General features: G+C 38.9%; 1 protein-coding gene across 1 annotated transcript in view; it reads left to right on the top strand.

Moving 5' to 3' along the window:
- Window positions 1-15,580, top strand: part of LOC136866625 (uncharacterized) — a 293,808-nt gene that overhangs the window by 187,295 nt on the left and 90,933 nt on the right. Inside the window, exons 4-5 of the mRNA XM_068226783.1 lie at window positions 808-1,097; window positions 7,290-7,535. Coding sequence (XP_068082884.1) covers window positions 808-1,097; window positions 7,290-7,535 — 536 coding nt within the window. The remainder of the gene's footprint in view (window positions 1-807; window positions 1,098-7,289; window positions 7,536-15,580) is intronic.

Here is a 15,580-nt window from a genome sequence, read left to right as displayed (position 1 = left end):
CAGTAGGCAAGTGAGCCTGCCATTATAGCAGAAACTCCTGAACTTGATTGTGAATTGTGGCAAGAAACGTGGCCTGCCAACTTCCCAACGCCCACCTTACATCCCAAACAACATATGGGGTCCTCCCAGTGGTGTTTCTTGGATAATACTAAGAGGCATGCAATTTTATATAATCTTACTCACTGTGTGTACAGTAATTTACGTTGAAATCCGTATACAGTGTGGAATACTATAGCAAAGCATGGGTACATTTGTGAGTCATTATTAAAATCGGTGTAAATTATGAGCGCTTGGTTACATTTTCAATATCACCTCCCATTTCAGATATATTTGACCGAGCAAGTTGGCCGTGCTGTTATGGTCGCATAGCTATCAGCTTGCATTCAGAAGACAGAGGGTTTGAACCCTACTGTCAGCAGCCTGAAGATGGTTTCCTGTGGTTTCCCATTTTCACACCAGGCAAATGCAGGAGCTGTACTTTAGTTAAGGTCATGGCCACTTCCCACTCCTAGCCCTTTTGAATCCCATGGTTGTTATAAGACCTATCTGTGTCGTGTGACATAAATCAGATTTTTAAAATAAAAATAAAATGTTTACCTAGACTTTTCTTAAATGTTTTCAAAGAACTGGGATTTTTTTTATACATTTCCCTTCATTAACTATTCCAGTCTCTTACTACTCATCCTTTGCCCATAAAATGTCCCTTGGGATAGCTTCCATTGCATTCGTGCAGAGATGTTTCCATTTAATAATAATTTTAATCTCTCTTGTCTTTCTGTATGTAGCCGGTCGTTTTTGTGTTTTCAGTTGGTCGGCTATGAAAACCTCGTTATGCTCATGTTGTATGATTTGTACAAAAGATACTTCACTCCTCGTCCCAACAACAATGGCGAACTTAATGGAATTCCCAGACTGAAGGATATACACCAAGCCCTGGCCGAGGCACGTATCCACGTGGCAGCGTCCTTCGGCCGTATTCGTATCAAGAACCAAGTGTGCAGCCTGACGGATATACTCCCAGAGAGACTGAAGGATGAGAAGGTTGTGGCGCTGGAGAAATCTCTCGCAACTGCGTGGGTGAACACGTCCAAAGCCAAGTGAGTAGCGATGTAGCCTACTACACTATCAAATAAAAATGTGAAAGATTTTTTGTAAAATCTGAGAAAAAGTTTTTCCTGATACTTAGTTTTTATCTCAGATTGGATATAAAAAATTTGAAAGTGGGTTCAGTTCAATCTCTCTGTCTGTGTGAACATTACGGGAGAACGGCAAAAACAGTAAGTATGAGATTCGTTGTGTTGCCATAGTTACATCCATATAGATAAATCATCCTTTAATACTGAACCCATTAATCAGGTTATGCAGAAAACAAACAACTGAAATATTCAAATATTTTGGGGTGACTCTACAAGTCACTGGATTCACTTTCACAAGGCACACTGAAGATAGAACAGTGGCTATGATAAAGGCTGCAATGGAGATTTGCAATTTCAAATCCCTTTCACTAAGAATAACAATGTAATTATTCAAGCTGAAAGTTGCACCAGTAGCATCATATGCAATTGAGAAAACAAGGCCGTACCTTTCACACAGAAATCTGAAAACTCTGGACAGAACTAAAGCCAGATACATAAAGAGCACTCTGCGTCTTGTATACCAGCTAGCAGAAATATCTTCCTTCATAGAAGACCTGTCCGACTGGTTGGCTGAATGGTCAGCATACTGGCCTTCGGTTCAGAGGGTCCCACGTTCAATTCCCGGCCGGGTCGGGGATTTTAACTTTCACTGGTTAATTCCAATGGCTCAGGGGCAGCGTGTTTGTGCTGTCACCAACATTTAAATTTAAGAATTTATTTTTTAAGTCCATGTTGAACCAAGAATAATAGATAAGTAAAATTAAAAATCCACCTTTCCAATACCATATTAGTATTGAAAAGGTGGATTTTTAATTTTACTTATCTATTACTGTCTCCAACATCCCTGCAATTCACACACCACACGTAACACTACCCTCCTCCACAATAACACGCAGTTACCTACACATGGCAGATGCCGCCCAGCCTCATCGGTGGGTCTGCCTTACAAGGGCTGCACTCAGCTAGAAATAGCCACATGAAATTATTATTATTATTATTATTATTATTATTATTATTATTATTATTATTATTATTATATATATATAAAATTTGCTGGGGCCATCAAAGACCACGTTGTCTTGTTGCATTTGACACTGAACTTGGCCTTCTTTAGAGCCCAATCTTCCCTCATTCTTTGTGAGTGGGCCTGCTTACGCTCCTCTGTCCAAGGGGCACCGTGTCTTCTCTTCGGTTGCTCGTCTCGGTTTAGCCCGTTCGTCAATATTTTCTTGCGGAAGAGATCTCTGTTAAGGGCATCTTCAGCTGAGATATGTAGCATTTGCAGGTCTTCTTTGGTATTTCTAAACCAGGGAATTGTGGTTTTGGGGTTTGAATCAAAAAAGTGAAAGATTTCTTTAGTTAACTTTCTTCCGTCCATTCTTTTCAGGTGACTGTAAAATTGTGCCTGTCTTTTTCTGATTGTGTCGGTAATTTTCTCTATTTTGCTGTAGACTTCCTTGTTGGATCTCTTTTGATGGATTCCATTTCTGTACTTTGATCCCAAGATTCCTCTCACAATTTTGCGTTCTCTTTTCTCCAGTTCTTCAAGGAGTCCTTTGTTGGCATTTAGAGACAGGGTTTTGGCTGCATATAGAACTACTGGCTTCAGAACTGTTTCATAGTGATGTATCTTGGTGTTTTGGGTAAGGCATTTTTTGTTGTAGATTGTGTGGGATGTTTGGTAGGCTATTTCCAGTTTGCGTACTCGCTCCTGAAGTGCTTCTTTGTCCAGTTCATTTTTCATGATGATCTCACCCAGGTATTTGAATTTGTCTACTAGGGTGATGTCCCCGTATTTTGTATGGAGTTTTGGTGGAGCCTCTTTGATGTTAGTCATTACTTCTATTTTCTCAAACGATATCTGCAAACCAGTTTGTTCGGCAATTTCCTTTAAAATTTCAACTTGAGCTCTAGCGGTTTCTATGTCGTTTGAGAGAACAGCAATATCATCGGCAAATGCTAAGCAGTCTGTTGCGATCCCCTTGGATTTGGTTCCTATTCTCAATGGACTGTAGTTAGTTTCCTGTAATCTCACCCACCAGGTTCTGATGATCTTTTCAAGAACACAGTTGAAGAGTATCGCGGATAGCCCATCACCTTGTCGGACTCCTGTTTTGATGTCAAAGGAATTATTATTATTATTATTATTATTATTATTATTATTATTATTATTATTATTATTATTACATACATTATCATTATAGACTGTAATTATTATTATAGCCATGGAAAAGGAAAATAGAGAAAATTTTAATAAATCACTTAAAGGTGCTCTTGGACATGATGGCAAAATAAAGGTTTTGACGCCTAGAACTGCATTGGAAATTCTGGATATGGACAGTGCCACCACTATTTCCGGCGTAGAGGAGGGTGTAAGACAAGAATTAGATAATCTTAATCAAGATTTGTGATTGACACCTTCAATTTTTTTTTTTTTTTTTTTTTTTTTGCTAGGGGCTTTATGTCGCGCCGACACAGATAGGTCTTATGGCGACGATGGGATAGGAAAGGCCTAGGAGTTGGAAGGAAGCGGCCGTGGCCTTAATTAAGGCACAGCCCCAGCATTTGCCTGGTGTGAAAATGGGAAACCACGGAAAACCATTTTCAGGGATCCCACTATCGGCAGCCCTGAAAATGGTTTTCCGTGGTTTCCCATTTTCACACCAGGCAAATGCTGGGGCTGTGCCTTAATTAAGGCCACGGCCGCTTCCTTCCAACTCCTAGGCCTTTCCTATCCCATCGTCGCCATAAGACCTATCTGTGTCGGCGCGACATAAAGCCCCTAGCAAAAAAAAAAAAAAAAATCAAGAATTGAAGGTGTCAATCACAAATCTGAACAGCAGGGGACAAAAACTTGCCATTGTGGAGATAGAAAATAGCGAGGCACGAAAGCTGTTAGACATAGGCAAAATTAAAGTAGGCTGGCTGTACTGCAGAGTAAGACGGTGGGCCGTAGTTCCTCGGTGCTTTAGATGTCTGCCATATGGGCATCAAGCACGAAACTGTAAAGGATTGGACAGAAGTAAACTCTGCTTTAAGTGCGGGGAAGCTGGTCACAAGGCAGTAGGATGCAAAACGAATCCACAATGCATAATTTGCACAGACATGGGCGTTGAAGAGTCAAAACAACATCATGCTCTTGGCTCAGGCAAGTGTATTGTGTTTTGTAAAGCACTAGAAAAGGCCAAAAAGCAGTGGTGAATGGTACAGATCCTTCAAGCCAATATACACAGGAGTCTAACTGCCAGTGATCTATTGACGCAGATGGCCTATGAGATAGGAGCAGACATCTTGATTCTTAGCGAACAATATCAAGATAGAGACCAACCAGGCTGGTTTTCAGACAATCTAGGGACAGCTGCGATATGGGTACCAGACCTTAAAAATATTCAGTTATAAATCAAAGATGCGGAGATGGGTTCATCTGGGTCCAAGTTGAGAAGGTAATTTTTGTCAGCTGTTATTTTACCCTGAATGAGGCCATTTCTGACTTCCAGACAAAACTAGATGGGCTTGAAGATACTCTGCAAGGGATGAACACTAACCTAGTTGTTGCTGGTGATTTTAATGCTCAAGCAGTTGAATGGAACATCCCTCAAACAGATCCTAGAGGGCGGCGTACAATGGAGATGGTCGCCAGATTGGGATTAATGGTTATCAACGTTGGTAATGCGACAACCTTTCCACGACCAGGGTGTCAGGGAACTATACCAGATGTAACCTTTGCTTCTGAAGACATTGCGCCTAGGATAACTGAATGGCGAGTAATTGAAGAATATACTGGAAGCGATCATCTGTATATCACTTTTCGTGTACTACAAGAGACTCCGCACCTAAGGATTACCACGCACAAGCCAGAAAGATGGACCATAGCCACTATGGATAGAGAAAAATTTCATGAAGTAATACAGAATGGAATGGACTGTATTTCGGATACATGTCATGGAGGTAAAAGAAGCATAATTGCTAATAAATGCGTGGAACACCATGAGACTCCTTCAGCAAGCATGTGATGCATCATTGACAAGAATCAAACAACAGAGAGTCAAGCGTCCAGCATATTGGTGGAATGAAGAAATCGCTGAGCTGAGGAAACAATGCCTGCGACTCAGACGAAGGACACAAAGAGCACGACATAACGATGAAGCTCTCTCCGTAGAGTATAAGACTATGAAGAAAACACTGCAAAATACAATTAAAAAGAGTAAAGCCAACAAGTGGTGGGAAATGTCTAAGGAAGTGGATGAAAATCCATGGGGATTAGGGTATAAAATTGTTATGAAGAAATTCGGGATGTTACCAAGCCCTATCATGGATCCACGCACCATGGAAGAAATAGTACACACACTATTCCCTGATCATGCAGAGAGGATTGATGTTGAGGCCGAGAAAGAACTAGATAATGTACCACCTTTTACAACTGAAGAATTCATAACAGCAATTAATTCCCTTAGAAATAAGAAAGCCCCTGGACCAGATGGTATTCCAGCAGAAGTACTGAAGGTGGCAGTCGAATTATGTCCTCAACTGCTGTTGCTATGGGCTTTACGTCGCACCGACACAGATAGGTCTTATGGCGATGATGGGATGGGAAGGGCCTAGAAGTTGGAAGGAAGCGGCCGTGGCCTTAATTAAGGTACAGCCCCAGCATTTGCCTGGTGTGAAAATGGGAAACCACAGAAAACCATCTTCAGGGCTGCCGATAGTGGGATTCGAACCTACCATCTCCCGGATGCAAGCTCACAGCCGCGCGCCTCTACGCGCACGGCCAACTCGCCAACTGCTGTTGAGAATGTATAATCATTGTTTGGAAGCAGGAATTTTTAGCTTTCGTTGGAAGATAGCTAGATTGGTTCTGATCAGTAAAGGGAAAACTGGGGGTTACAGACCTCTATGTATGCTGGACACTGCCAGGAAAGGTTTAGAGAAGCTACTACAACCGAGAATACTAGCAGCAGTCCGATTAGCTGGCGACCTATCTGACCAACAACATGGATTTCGCAGAGGTCACTCAACGCTAGATGCTGTGAAGGAAGTGGTGAAGACAGCAGAACGAGCTCAAATGGGTAATCATTACTCTAGAAAGCTGGCGCTTCTTGTGACTCTAGATGTTAAAAATGTTTTCAACTTGGCAAGATGGAGTGATATTTTGGAAGCTCTACAAGAAACTTTCAAGCTACCAGAATATCTCATGTATATACTGCGAGACTATTTGAAAGACCGTACATTGTTATACGACACGGAAGATGGTCAGAGAAGAAAACGGCTCACAGCTGGTGCAGCGCAAGGCTCAATTCTCGGACCACACCTTTGAAATATCATGTATGATGGTTTGTAACGGCTGGAGATGTCAGAAGATGTAAAACTTGTGGGTTATGCTCATGATGTGGCTGCTGTGATAGTAACCCATAACCTAGAGCTGGCTCAATTTAAATTGAATCAGGTGATGCGACGTGTGAAAGAATGAATGATAAATCACAAGTTAGAACTCGCAGATCATAAAACGGAAATTGTCCTCCTGACGAGGAAAAGGATAAATACTGTTGTACCGATGCAGATCGAGCAGATAGCCATAGAAACAACTAGGAGCACAAAATATCTTGGTGTAACGCTTGATACTAAGCTTACATATTGGGACCACATCCAACGAGTAACAGATAAGGCAGCGAAAACCATTACTGCACTGAGTAGACCCATGGGAAATATCAAGGGGCCGAAATCTAGTAAATGGCGGCTTCTCATGTCGACTGTTCAATCGATACTGCTATACGGTTCGGAAATTGTGAAATATCGGACAAGAATTGCGGCTGTACAACGGAGAGCAGCTTTACGAACTGCTTGCGCATATCGCACTGTATCAGAACCTGCGATTCTAGTAGTAGCAACAGTAGCTCCTATTGACTTGTTGGCCTTCGAAAGACAAGAAATTTGGCTCACACAAGAAGAGCTAGGAAGGAAAAGGGCAAAGGCTTTGGCTCTTAGTCACAGAATGCAATGATGGCAAACAAGATGGGAAGATGACTCTAGAGGGAAATGGACGAAAAGACTTATACCTTCTCTGGGCATATGGGTTGGCCGAAATCATGGTGAAGTGAACTACTATCTCACACAGTTCTTGACAGGTGATGGATACTTCCAAAAATTTCTTCATAGACTAGGGCTAGCAACCAGTCCGGTGTGCATATACTACGGTGATATCGATGACGTATTACATACTTTCTTTGTGTGTGTTCATTGGCTGCCACAAAGAAGATGCTTAGAAGTTATGCAGGACGAATTGATGCCAGGAGGGATCGTGTCAGTAATGCTACGAAGTCAAGAATCTTGGGACCAGATGGCAGTCTACGTAGAAAATATTCTGCGTCAGAAGAAGAAGGACCTGGATGATTACGACAGACAGTAAAGCAGAGGAAGGAAGATTAAGCACAAGATGCATTAAGCACGACATCCGTCCTGAAGTAATGCGAGAGCGGTTTCAGGGGCGGAGATAAACGTCGTGGAAAAAGGGAGTGTGGTTTTTAGTGGGTAAGAATCTCCACACACTTGTTGAGTGCGGACCCTCACAAGTGTCTTATGAAAGATTTTCCACACTCCCTCGCAAAAATAGAAGACCTGATGACAACTTATAATCTGACACCAACCCCAGCTACCAAAAGGTTCCTGGTTGAACAACTCCAGAAAACTGAAGAAATAGACCCAGAATTCTTCAATACTCCTGCCATGAACAATGATGAAAGGAAATAAGCCAATTTTGAGCTATGTCATCTCTATACGAGAGGAGCAATTCATGGCTTTCATCACCGCATTTGTAATAAGAAAAGTTTTCAACAGGTATCCAGCGACAGTGTTTGTGAAATCTGCGATACACTGTATCACCTGCCGATTGCATAAAAAAGAACACTTCCTCTTTCTCACTATGCAAAAGAGAACCTTGTACTGACAGTGAAATTCTCTATTTTTAAAATCGTATGTACACATTTGTGTTTAATATTAAATATTGTTATTAATCAGGTTATGTCACATCATAATTTACCTCAGTTTGGTCTGGTCGGTGGCATTTATTAGACTCTTCTTTTCGGGGTTGCTTAAGGGCTCTTCATCATTTGCTGACACATAACTCATGGGTGTTCATAAAAGACCTTGCTACTTGGAATTAAAAGCTGACTAAATTATTTATTCATGAAAAAACAAACTTATGATGAGAGACATATATAATGAGATTTTATAATAAACTTGATGGCTTTATGAAGTTAAATGAAGTTTAATATTTTACAAATTGAAAGAAAATGAGGTCCAACAATTTCAGGATGTGACTTTATTCAATGCCTGAAGGGCCATTTGTATTGAAAACCATTCATCAAAATATGGTGATCAAACAATAACCTGGAGGTCCCTTTTATTTGGCTTCCATGTAAGGTCGTATATTAATCCATCTTGAATCATGATAGTCCAGCTCTCGGGAACCGAGCTTGGGATTCCTGGTGTAATTAAGGTCGTCCACCAGCGTGATGTGAACTCAGGGTACCTGTTATGCTGCATACCCTCAGTTGAGTCGGAGCGACTTACGACTATGCTATGGACCGATAACTACCATGTACTATGTTAAATATTTAAGTTGACATGACCCCTAAACTTTGAGCATGATGATTGAAGATCACTTAATAAACCCTGCACTTCTTGTGCTAATAAATTCAAAACATCAAAATCATAAAAAATGAGACATTTCTCATCATTACATTTTTCACAACTATGTTCTTTCAAATAGAACGATCCCCTTTACTTTACTTTACTGAAGTTAATTACCAACATCACTTGGATTTAATTTAATACCCAAATTATGATTTGATTTAATTGAATAAAAAGTGAAACTACCTGAACCTATCACATGTAGATCAAAACAAAGCTATTAAAAATGAAGAAATACTTTTCCTTGAATAGAGTTAATTTGACACTTGGTTAACTTTTTAAATATTTACATCATTACTTATTAGATTGGTTTCATTTGTGAGAATGATCACTTAGTTCTTGAAGTGCCTGTAAAAGAAATTCCTGGGCATGACAACCATGTACTATTTTGCTACGTCAATACATGTATCAATATAGGTATTGTACCAGGAATGCCTATGGCCTGGCAAATCATATTTGTAATCCATAATTCATTAAAGAATTGCTAAGCTCTAACATTTGGAAACAGCATGCCGAACGATTATTCTCGACTTTGCTGATTGCTATGGTAGTGAGAGAGACAGCGCAACATCACAGGGCAAGGAACTGGCTGGGTAACGTAATCGCCACGTGCTGCAGTCCCACCCGTCTGGAATGATCTGGAAACTTTTAATATCTGCTAAATGATGTAAACTACAAAAATATGAGGTACACCAGCATGAAGCCCGCATTTAATAAGGAAAGTAGCCGAAATTTGAAATAAATCCCTCTGCTAATTTCTAAGATATTGAGGTGGAAACAAAACCACATTTTCTTCGCTTCAAGCAGCAAGCCAGCCAGCTGCAGGTATAAAAGGTCATCACCTCGCTGAGTAAAGCCAGTTGAAATATGCAACTCAACCATGTGAGATGGTAATATCATCGTGTTGTGCTACGCGAAGATTCCGTCGGAGTAATGAAAGTCGTGCCGTACGGAAAGACTTAGAAAAATTTGGCGTATAATAACGCGAGACTTATAAATTTCTGCTGTGTAGCAGACTTGTAAAATTTTTAAGGTGTGCTTAAGTCAATCCCTGTGTAAGATGAGACTTATAAATTTCAGCCGTGTTGTGGACTTGTAAGATTTTCAAAGTGCATTTAAGTTGAACTCTATACAATATGAGACTTACAAAATTTCAACTGTATTGTGGACTTGTAAAATTTTCAATGTGCATTTAATTCGAATTTTGTCATTCTCAGATACTGTGTTACAGACATTGAAAAGACTACGTGTGACGATTTGAACTTTGTTATTGTCGATGCATTTCCAAATTTAATGACATTCCTGCGTGTGTTCTTACATTGAATTGTGACTTTGTATAACTTAGGGTGTTGCGATACTCAGAAATTCTATGATTAATATAGTCAAATGTGGACAATTTTCACAGATTTAACGAGTGTGTGAACAGTGCTATTAGGCAATTGAGTAAACCTTAAGGACATTTTATGTCATTTATAGGAAGTACGAACTTAAGTAAAGTCAATTAACACTGAAAACTCGCTTAAAACTTGTGTTTGTGATTTCTAGAGACTGTTAAACACGTTGTGTATGAACTGGATAAATATTTGATATTTCCAAGAACTGTGAACTTGACATTTCATTCCGAACTTTATACAATGTGTTCTAAACATCATAAACTGTGTTCAGTATAAATATCTCACATTACATGGACTGTGCCATTAAAAACACTTGCTATTTAAGAAGTGGAAATATTTTATTGCAAATACTTCGAACTGTGACAGATGTTTATAACATTTCAGACTGTGCTAAAAGCCATTACTATTTTTTAGTATTACATTGAAGTGAGACAAAGGACTGTGTTACAGAGTGCAAATTATGAACTGTGATTTAATACTCACGTAATTCTGAGTGCAATAATATATTCTGACTTGCAAATATCCAGTTAAGAGAGAGTGCTATGTTTTCATACTTATGCTACAGTGTCAAATGAACTTTCTCGTGTGTCAGCTATATCATACAACACCAGAAATTTTGAATAAGTGTTAAGCCTCATATTAACTCAAACATCAAATTCAATGTGGGACATATTTTGACATTAGAGGTGATACGTGGTACATCAAGGGATATAATTCGTGGTACATCGAGGGATATAATTTGTGGTACATCGAGGGATATAATTCATGGTACACTGAGGGATACGGAACGTGGTACGACGTTGGTGGTGCTTGGTTCGACCTCGTGCTGATAACATCGTTGGAGTTCCAGTTGCCGACCTGTGGAGGTGCATTCACCAGTTCCAGTCTGCAAAACTCAGGTGATATGAGTGCACTTAGCATTTTTACTCTGGTAAAGCAAGTGAATAATTTAAAACTATTGCACTAGACAATCACTGAGTCACTGAAGAGGCTCTTTCTCAATCATAATTTTTTTGAGTGCTACGTTTACTAATTGCAAGTGCCAAATTAAGGAGAGTTTATTTCATGTGAATTTCAATTCAACTATTTAAACAAACTGTAGGAATCAATTTAGGCAGACTGTAGGTGTCCATTTATGAAAACAAGTGTTTATGAAATCACATTCAGTTTAATAATGAATTTAAAAGGACTGCAGGGTTTTATGAAACCAGTGTTCATTTTCTGAAATCATATTTATTTTATGAATTTCCAGTTAATAATGAATTTGAGACTGTAGGGTTTCATATGAGTGATTCATGAAACAAGTGTTTATTTTGAGCCACATTCAACTTATGAATTTCAATTCAATACTTTAAATAGACTTTAGGTATCAATCTAGACAGACTGTAGGATTTATATGAGTGTGATTATTGAGAACAAGTGTTGATTTTGAATATTTTAAAGACTCATAAAAACACATTCGACGTATGAATTTATGAAAGGTTAAATTTATATTCATCTTTATTTGCCTCAGAGAGTTTCCGAATTTCAATTTTGAGTTGATAATATCAATGAAAGAATACATTATCAAGATAATTACAAGAGTTTAAATGCGAGATAAGAAAAGGGTTATTTTTCGTCAGAGTTTTGAATAAATTTCATTATGAAAAATAACATCTATTATTTTGCCCTGCAAAATCCCTTCTCTGTACCAGCTCCTAAGTACCGCACACTACCTGAGACCTTTCCCATGCTCGAGAGCCCAACAACTTTTCCTGGTACAGTATGTATTCACGTTTGAAATACTGGTCGCTACTTAGGTCAAAATAATCAATATTTAGATTTTGAAGGTATAAAAAGCCTGGAGTTTCTAGTTTCCAAATACAATGTGTAAGTATCATTGAACTGAGACATACAGAAAGGCCGCACATTGCATTTAAATGGACAACAGGGCACATGATTTATCTGCTCTGGGACGCAAAAACCAATTGGAATGTGTTGGGCATTATCAGAACAGGTTGGAAACAGAGCTGTGCAAACTGCCACAGTTACAAACCTGTTTTCACATTCCTCAACAATTGCTTTAAACCCATCCCAGTGTCTCTTTACATTTTTATTTACCGTATTCCACTGATCATACTTACTTTTTAAAAACTCCCTCATGCCTGCTTTATCAGTCATACAGTACTGCCTAATAGTCCTACTTTTATGACTTTCCTTTCTATGACATCTATTTTTAACCACGACAAAAGCAACTTCGTGATCACTAATACCATCTATGATTTCAGTTTCTCTATAGAGCTCATCTGGTTTTACCAGCATCATTTCCAGATTCAGCTGTCCTTCCCAGATTAACTTATTTACCATTTTTGGTCATGCTTCCTGTTGTTCACATTAAGCCTCCCTGGCTACATGGCAGCGCGTTGGCCTCTCTCCGCTGGGTTCCGTGGTTCAAATCCCGGTCACTCCATGTGAGATTTGTGCTGGACAAAGTGGAGGCAAGACAGGTTTTTTTCCGGGTAGTCTGGTTTTCCCTGTCATCTTTCATTCCAGCAACACTCTCCATTATCATTTCATTTCATCTGTCAGTCATTAATCATTGCCCCAGAGTAGTGCGACAGGCCTCGGTAGCCGGCACAGTTGTGTCTTTGACTACACTATGTCGATAACACATTAGCAATAATAGATATAAAAGTTGCAACAATAGTGAAGACATACTAACCTACTTAAATAGCATAGACAACTGCATCAAGTTCACCAAAGAGGACGAGGACAATAATTTAATCAATGTTCTCGACATTACAATTACCAGGACCTTAAACAATTTCAATTTCCAAATTTACAGAAAACCTTCGTTCACTCCTACAATGATAAAACAAAATTCTCTTCACCCACAGTCACACAAACAAGCCTCGTTTTACAGTTTAGTGTACAAAGCGCTAAAAATTCCCACGTCAACCGCCAACTTGAAAAAAGAAATAAATACCATAAAAGAATAGCTAGTTTCAATGGATACAATCCCTCAATCATACATAAAATAATCAATAAAGTGAAATTGAAATTGTCCACGAACCTCTCCCCAAAGGGAAAAAAAACAAAGCAAAGTACGCAACCTTTACCTATACTAATCCCATCATACATCAAATCGCTACCCCTTTAAGGAAACATGATATTAAGATAGCCTTTAAAACCCAAAATTCAAATCAAAAGTTATTCTTCAACCAAAACAAGATAAACTCGGACAACAATAAATGTTCGGGTTCCGGCATTTACAGACTGAAATGCGCTGAATGCAGCAGTTTGTACATAGGTCAAACCGGAACAAGCTTCACAACTAGATATGCAGAACATTTTAATGCCCAGAAACACAACAAACACTCAGCAAGGAGCATCCATATGAAGGACACAGGACACAGTTTCACCACAATCGAACAAGATCTCCAAATTTTAAAAAGATTAGATAAAGGCAGATTCATGACCGAATTTGAAAATTTGTACATATTCTTGGACCAAAAATACAACAGTAATAAAAGCTTAAATGATCCAATAGACAACCGAAGCCCCCTTTATGAACATTTAATAATTTTGTTCAATAAGTTAAATCTGAAAGATAAAAGACTTGTTGACGTCCTCAAAACAACCTCTTCAAGCACCCCCACTAAGTCGTTCAACTTATCACGCCCCTATTCTCCCTCCAATCACACAACTCCTTCCCATGCGCCAATCACAGGCCCACAGCCCCGCCTTCTCAGGTCCACTCCCCTCCACCAAGGCGTCACACGTAAAATACGAGGAGCAAGATGTTAGTGACAACCAGTGCTTTACAAACCTCTTAGCAATAAGGTAACAGCCCAACAACACTTAAGGTAAGTTTTAACTTCATGGTCTCAATCCTTTAATGCATTCATTCTTTCTCTTTTCCCGTCATTTCACTCAACTAATTAAGGACATATCCTCCCTTTCAGATTTTCACATACGTAAGACAGCTCAACATTAATTACATCGCACAATGTTTCGACTGTCGCCCATTCAACCAATAAAACTGAAATCCCATACTTCAACAACAGAAACACATGGAAAAACTTAAAAACAGTAGTCAATTGGGAAGATTTAACGACATTTCAACCGCCCTCATTCAAGCCATTATGTTAACTTTTTCAACATAAGGTTCATTTTGAATCAAATATCAACTGTTATTTACATGCACTAGGCACTCCGTCTTCATAGAGAGTGTCCAATGGAGGTGACTAGCCCATGTATACTTCGACGAACTATTTTGTTTGAGTCTAAAATATAATTAGTCAACATAGACATCCAAGTTGAATTACGACGTAATGCAACATTTTTACATGAGCTGGTCATAAATCACATACAAAATTTTCACATCTTGAAGCCATTTCCGATCAGACTACATCAGGAACGTTATATTGAGGTCAAATTTTATTTAATTTATTTATGGAAATTAATACAAATTTGGAATGCTTTCCCACATCATTTTACAATGTAAAATACGCGTACAGTAAATTGTAATTATATGTATTCTGCATTCATTCCCAATATTTGTATATAAATTTTAAACTGTCTTCGAACTTAGCATTTGTCAATACTGTACATCGGCCTTGTTTTGTGTGAAAATTCACCAACCTGTTCACTAGTGTAACATTTTTTTAATCAGTTTGATATTTTTGTTGATGATGAGATCTTGTAAATGTTTTTTAATGTATTCACTCATGCAACATATTTTTTTTTATTTCCAACCAGACGTCTGGTAGAATTTTGAGGTATTTGATATGACTGATGATGCCCCACAGAAGGGGCGAAACATGTCTCAACTATTTTTAACGATGTTAAACTAATACGTTAACATCTTGTACTGTATTGAATAGGTTGAGTTAAAATAAATTTCTTGTATTATTATAAATCATGTTAGATCTCCCATCATTTGCTCTCTCCATCTCCCCTCGCTCTTCAGATGTGTCCATGTGTTATGCTTCAGCATGGGTCTGACCCATGAGAGAAAGTGTAATCTGACACTGGGCAGTTCCGAGGGATGTACCGATTTCCTTGCCTTGTATGAATATTTCTCACTATGCGATTTTAAAGAACACCACATGGAGTGTCGAATGTACATTTTTCTACCCTTCAAAACTCTAACTACCTCTGCCGGGTTTGAACCTGCTATCTTAGGATCTGGAAGCTGACACTCTACCAGAGACAGAGCTAATATATCACTGAATGCATAGGAATAAAGATCATTATCTTCCAAGTTTTATGTTTCCTTCTATGGTCCATGGGAACTTATTTCCAGGATGGGCCTCATATAAACACTTCTTTGAATGACGTAGGACAGACCTAAGTTATTGTGAATAAGAAATTGTGGAGAAA

This window comes from Anabrus simplex, chromosome 3 (genome assembly GCF_040414725.1).
Source record: "Anabrus simplex isolate iqAnaSimp1 chromosome 3, ASM4041472v1, whole genome shotgun sequence".
In the NCBI taxonomy this organism is placed as follows: domain Eukaryota; kingdom Metazoa; phylum Arthropoda; class Insecta; order Orthoptera; family Tettigoniidae; genus Anabrus; species Anabrus simplex.
Note: the sequence above shows the minus strand (reverse complement) of the source record. Positions and strands in the feature narration are given on the sequence as shown.